Here is a 6,337-nt window from a genome sequence, read left to right on the forward strand (position 1 = left end):
ATGCCGTCTGCCCACATGTTTGAAAGTGACGACGATGAATTTGCCGGTCCAATTTCATTCAAAAGGTCGAAGCTAAAAAGGACTCCACAACCCAGTCAAATGGGTAATCTGAAAAGACCTCATGCCGAAGACGATCACCCCACCCCAGGCACCGATTCAGACGACGACAAACCAATTGCATCGAGGAGAAAGGCTGGTGAGAGGAAACCGAAGAGGATCAACACAAGTGGTGCCAAGGCAGATGACGATGATCCGGAAGACGAGAAACCACTGGCCTCAAGGCTATCTGACAATGCTGCTTCAAAAAGTGGAGGCAATGTCTATGATGGTGATGATTCAGAAGACGATACCACATTGGCTGCCCGTTTTTCGCGGATTGCTCGGGGTGTTTCAAGTTCCAATAGCAAACCGATCCCCCCTAGCAACAAGGGGTTGAGCCATGATACAAGGGCTCCTAGAAATTCAGTCAAAAGGGCAGGGGATAGAAATAGTCAGACAAGTTCTGCTCTTAAGAAGGCAAAGCCTACGGAGGCTTCCACCTCGGTGGTGGCGGTGAGTGCCGAAAGAGAACACGAGGATGACGGCGATGACAACATACCTCTAGCACGAAGACGGACAACGCGCGAGTACTCGAACTGCAAGCCACCTGCAAAGAACATTGTGAAGGACAGTCCTTTACCTTTTAAGAAGGATGAGCAGACAAAGGTGAACATGAGAACAGAGGAAAATCCCCTGTCCCAGGAGACAATGGAAGTCTGTCAAGGATCTGACAGTCGAAAGAAGTGGTCTACTTTGGAGCACAATGGCGTTATTTTTCCACCTCCATACAAGCCTCATGGTGTCAAAATGATTTACAACGGGCAACCTGTTGATCTGACTCCAGAACAGGAGGAGGTAATGTACATTCAGAAAGTATAAACTGTCGATTGTGTTATTTTATATATCTTCAGTTTCATACAGAGCTACTGATCAGAGCTGCTCCTGAATATCTAGATCACGCTTTCAATTTTTTTCCGAGCTACAGCCAATTCCCTGTTCGGTTTCAGGTTGCAACCATGTTTGCTGTGATGAAAGACACAGAGTATGCGTCCAAGGAAACGTTTATCAACAACTTCTTCAACGACTGGAGAAATATACTTGGAAAAAAACATATTATCAAGAAGTTTGAACTTTGTGATTTCACGCCGATCTACGAATGGAACCTCCAAGAGAAAGAGAAGAAAAAGCAGATGACACCAGAGGTATATTTTTTTTCTGAATTTTCATGCCTAACCTCTGCATGTCTGAAGATTTAATCTTTATAACTCTTTATTTACAGGAGAAGAAAACAGTGCGAGAAGAAAAATTGGAGCAAGAGAAAAAGTTTATGTGGGCTTTCTTAGATGGGGTTGAAGAGAAGGTCCTTATTTACTGATTATTTTTCATGCAACAAAGGTTTTTATAAACCCTAGAATTTTACACATATGCCACTAGTCTCGAACCTAATTCAGCTTCTGCCTAGAAGTCCTAGTAGGGCTAACTAAATTAAGATTTTTGCACCCGATGCAGCATATGGAATTTTACCATGATTAACGAATTCGTTAGTGCAAGTGAAGACTCGGACTGTTGTTAATATTCTTGTACATGCATGTATAGCAGTTGGGGTATCCTCTTGGCTAAAATTGCTTGGTTATTTCAGGTTGGCAATTTCAGAGTAGAACCACCTGGCTTGTTCAGGGGACGTGGAGAGCATCCAAAGGTACATATGGGAAACCATTTAATCACATTTTGTTTGTATGCCAGGCCCTCGAATTTAAGGTTCTATTAAATTGTTTTAGATGGGAAGACTGAAGCGACGCATCCGACCAAGTGACATTACAATAAACATCGGAGAAGGTGCTCCAGTCCCAGTGTGTCCTATACTTGGAGAAAGGTATCCTTAAGTTTTTAGGTCCTGATGTTCAAAGTATATTTTTTTTCGATAAAGTATATTTGTCAAGGGACTTCTAGAACGTATACATTCTTAGCTTGATTGGTCATGTGCTCTGCAGCTGGAAAGAAGTCAAACATGACAATACTGTTACATGGCTGGCCTTTTGGAATGATCCGATAAGCCCAAAAGATTACAAGTATGTTTTCCTGGCGGCAAGCAGCTCGTTGAAGGGAAAAAGTGACAAGGAGAAATACGAGAAGGCCCGGAAATTGAAGGTGAGGAATTTTGCCTTGTGATTCATGGAGGCTTTGCGTTTCCATGTACAATAATTGTTCTTCTATCGCCCACGACAGGATTACATACACACTATACGCGTAAATTACACTAAGGATTTCAGAAGCAAAGATCAGACGAAGAAACAAATTGCAGTGGCAACTTACCTTATAGATAGATTGGCCCTTAGGGCGGGCAATGAAAAGGTATGTCTCAACTCCCAAGTACTGGACGTACAGCTATCGAATTTTGTGTAGTCGTATTCAGTGACATCATTATCTAAAATAAACCTTTTGTATGAAGATTCTTGTATTGAAAATCAACCCCTTTCAGCATACACCCTTATACCATTGGTGTTAAATCTATTTAGTTTTGTGATTGTTGAGATATCTCATCATAATACTTCAATCCTTTTCAGGATGAAGATGAGGCTGACACTGTTGGTTGCTGTACGCTAAAGGTTGAAAACGTTACATGTCTGCCTCCAAATAAGCTGCAGGTATTGAACTTCATTCTTTATCCTTGATGGTCACACAATGTGAGAAATTAATTTTAATGTCATTTGATGTTTGCTCAACCATTGCATTTTCAGTTTGACTTCCTTGGTAAAGATTCTATAAGATACTTGAACACTGTTGACGTTAAACTACCCGTATACGAGGCAGTTAAGGGATTCTGTGCTGGTATCTCCCAATGCTCTTTTCTCATCCATCCATCTCTCCCCCCTTAGATAAATCATTCACATAATTTTCGCATACTGGTTTTGCAGGCAAAGATAAGGGAGGGCATGTCTTTGATAAACTTGATACAATTAAACTAAATGCTCATCTAAAGAATTTAATGCCTGGGCTTACTGCAAAAGTGTTCCGTACCTACAACGCTTCCGTCACTTTGGACACCATCGTAAGTACAATGTTATTCAGAGGTCCTTATATATTTTGTTTGTCAATGACACCAAATAGATCTTCATATCTTCAGTTGCTGCAGCTATCTAATTTGATTTCTTCACACCAAAATAGAGTGCATAACATTTTTGTGTCCCATTTATGTATTCGATCCAAACTAATAAATGCATTATATGGTATTACAGTTGAACAAAGAAACAAAAGGTGGAACCCTCCTTGAAAAATATAATGTCTATCAACGAGCAAACAAAGAGGTAAAATCTGTCGCTCACTCTTGTGGGTTTTTTATTTTTGCACTATCACTATTCTTGACCCTAACTATGTTTCTCGTTTGCTCAGGTTGCTATAATTTGTAACCACCAGCGTGCTGTCCCAAAATCACATGATTCCCAGATTACAAAGTTGAATGAAAAAATTGATCAATTAAAGGTTGGTTGTTGGCTACAAATGATTACCTCATATTTATACTTTTCCTGTCAACCTTTTTGTCATCATTTGCTTCTTCTTCTGCCCAGGCCTCGAGCGACAAGTTGAAAGTAGAACTGAAGAAAGCAAAGAAAGGAAAGCCTCGAGGTGGTACTAAAGATGGGAAGCGAAAGAGAAGATTGACGCCTCAAGTGTACATATCTGAGTCATAGATACATCATTTTTTTTCAAAAAAAAAGATACATCAATTTTTTTACTTACCTAAGGACTAAGGTGTAGACAATCCTCATAAATCCACTTGCAGATGCAGGTTGGAGAAAAGGATCTCTACGACTGAAACCATGATAGAGGAAACGGATGCGGATAAAAAGAAAAGGGAGGATCTGAAGACAGTAGCACTAGGAACATCAAAGATCAACTATCTTGATCCTAGAATTACCGTGGCATGGTGCAAAACCCATGAAGTCCACCCTATCCAGAAGGAGGTACCGTAGTTTGAGGGACTACACCCACTCCCTTCTATTATGAGTTCTCCTCATGGCTGCATATTTCGTCGGTGCACGATTGTATTACCCATTCATATCATGCATTTACTATAGCATACTTGGTGTCCCATTATGTCCTACTGCCTAGGTTTGGTTAACTTGATTAATTGTTACCATTTCATAGTCCATTTTTCTTCGGGGAATCATTTAAGTCTGTTCCTTAACAAAACATGTTTGGCTTGGTAAATTTTTATGACAGATTTTCAGCAAGACAATTCTCGAGAAATTTGGATGGGCGATGGATGTTGACCCAGATTTCAGATTCTAAGGGCTGCCTTGTCGAGCGGTACACGCAAAAGAGGCCGGAAGATTAGTACATACTCCGTAGACAGTGTGTTCATCAAGAAAAGAGATTATATTCGGAATGTCGATATGTGCCACCATTTTTTTGTTCGGAATTTTTTTGGCACTTCGAAATATTTTTTCCGGTTGCAGGAGTATATGCACATGGGATCAAAAATGCATTTCCCTTTTCATGTATAAATAGATTTTTATGGAACATGTTGGCCATCCTTATTGCAAGGGAAAAAGCAGTAGCAGACCTAGAAAAATTGAAAATCGGGGCAAATTACAAATTTTAAGGCTAAAGATGCTAACTCTTGTTCAAATCGTCCTAAATATACACTAATGTAAAGCAAGCATGCATCCGGTAAGTTTGGTTTCGTCTCCATCGCCGACAAGCCGAAGCGAGGGAAGTACGCCACCTATCAGAAACACCCTATTCCCGCGACTAGGGTTCCTTCCCTACGCCGCCACTGCCAGACCCCTCCCCGCCGGCTTCCATGCTCCTCTCCTCCTCAACTCGTCTCGCCTCACTCATGTCTCACTCCCATGCGGGCTAGCAGGAGCAACCATAGTCGGTGACGCCTGGGTGTCGTCGTTCTTTCATGAATGGCGTCGAGTGTACCTCGTATCCACTCCCCTATGGGTACCGAGGGAAACCCTAGGAATAGTCCAAGCAGAGGCGGCGGTGTCGTCCCTTCCTTGTTGAAGGTGTTTCTTGGTATGCGGTGGTTCGTTGTGCTAGGAGCGTGGTGGGACTTCTCCGAAAGGTGTAGCGGTTGCGGGCAATCTTCGTTTTCGTCAATCTGCCAGTGTCGGTATTAGGTTCTTTTTTTTATTTCTATGTTTTCTTTTGAACTTGGTTGTGATGTGGCCCCAGCATGCTCGTTGGTATCGTGCGATTGCTATATTAATATAGCGGGGAGAAAGTGTATCTCAACCAAAAAAAGGAAACAAAATGTTTGTAGGGAAGATGAATTATAGACATATCAATCTAGAGATAGGTGGTCTTAAGTTAAAAACCCTACAAATGCACTATTAATAGAAAAAAATAGTTGTGACCTTTTTATCAATCCCGCGTCTAAGCTCTTTTATGGCTACAATTTTCTCGTACGTACGTCCAGTCTTAACGCGAGGAAGAGTGTTGAAATACATACTCTCACGCGTCTTGATTGAAACATATCTCATATCTAAGGTCTTTCATTTTCTACTATGTCCTGCCCCAACGTGAGAGAGTATATATTATGGTTTTGATATGTCATGCAACTATATTATAGTTTTTTACTTACGAGAAAAGTGCAACTTAACAAATTGCACTTTTCTTTGAACTACAAGTTATATTTTTCTGGGACATAGAAAATCTTAGTTGACGTAAATAAACCCATATATTATCGGTCTTTCTCTAACAGTTCAAACTTTTAAACTTTGAGTCGAACTGGTTCCCGTTGGCTAATCAATTAAGGCAAAAGTCTGAAACGAACCATCATCTCGTAGTCCAAGTCTAAATCGAACCCTGACGTTTAAATCCCTGATTTTCGAACCCTAACCTATTCCATCCCGGATGTACTGGACGTTTTCTGGACCATTTTTGTTTGTGTGCTGGGGTTAGCTGATGTAGCAGGGATTAAGGGACAGAGCTGATTTAATTTTTTTTTGGAGAGAATTTGGCACTTTATTCACTTAAAACATTGTTCGGGATACAAAGACCATCAGGAGGCTGGAGAAGCCACAACTGACGTCCCAAGTTGCTGGAAACAGCAAAGCGTGCCAATCTATGAGATTCAAAATTAGAGAGTCTACTTTCGTGCCTAAACGAAAATTCTTGCAGGTGTCTCGCATCAACTTTCACCTCGTCAAGGATCATACTGTAGCTTCCCTTGAAGCCCTCGGAATTGATTGCATTGATCACCGATAAACAGTCAGAAGCAACCGTAACTCGTTGGAGCTGCAAGTCCTTCGCCAGAGCCATTGCTTCCCTGCAAGCAACAGCTTCC

The 6,337-nt window shown here is 41.2% G+C and overlaps 1 protein-coding gene across 1 annotated transcript; it reads left to right on the top strand.

Annotated features, from left to right (window-relative positions):
• LOC124678503 (DNA topoisomerase 1 beta-like) lies at positions 1–4,416 on the top strand. The gene is made up of 15 exons (XM_047214379.1): positions 1–894; positions 1,047–1,241; positions 1,319–1,399; positions 1,679–1,738; positions 1,818–1,912; positions 2,031–2,187; positions 2,266–2,391; positions 2,604–2,684; positions 2,778–2,868; positions 2,955–3,088; positions 3,276–3,344; positions 3,430–3,519; positions 3,606–3,709; positions 3,827–4,001; positions 4,261–4,416. Exons 1-15 carry the CDS (start codon positions 1–3, stop codon positions 4,327–4,329), a joined length of 2,421 nt encoding a protein of 806 aa, XP_047070335.1. The 3' UTR covers positions 4,330–4,416.
• Positions 4,417–6,337: the final 1,921 nt, after the last annotated feature.

This window comes from Lolium rigidum, chromosome 7 (genome assembly GCF_022539505.1).
Source record: "Lolium rigidum isolate FL_2022 chromosome 7, APGP_CSIRO_Lrig_0.1, whole genome shotgun sequence".
In the NCBI taxonomy this organism is placed as follows: domain Eukaryota; kingdom Viridiplantae; phylum Streptophyta; class Magnoliopsida; order Poales; family Poaceae; genus Lolium; species Lolium rigidum.

What these genes read in the sequence shown, in the direction of transcription:
- LOC124678503 (XM_047214379.1), top strand. Translation starts at nt 1, where the DNA reads ATGCCGTCTGCCCACATGTTTGAAAGTGACGACGATGAATTTGCCGGT. An exon ending in AAAAGCAGATGACACCAGAG is followed by an intron (nt 1,242 to 1,318) that starts GTATATTTTTTT and finishes CTTTATTTACAG; the next exon opens with GAGAAGAAAACAGTGCGAGA. An exon ending in TTAGGGCGGGCAATGAAAAG is followed by an intron (nt 2,392 to 2,603) that starts GTATGTCTCAAC and finishes AATCCTTTTCAG; the next exon opens with GATGAAGATGAGGCTGACAC.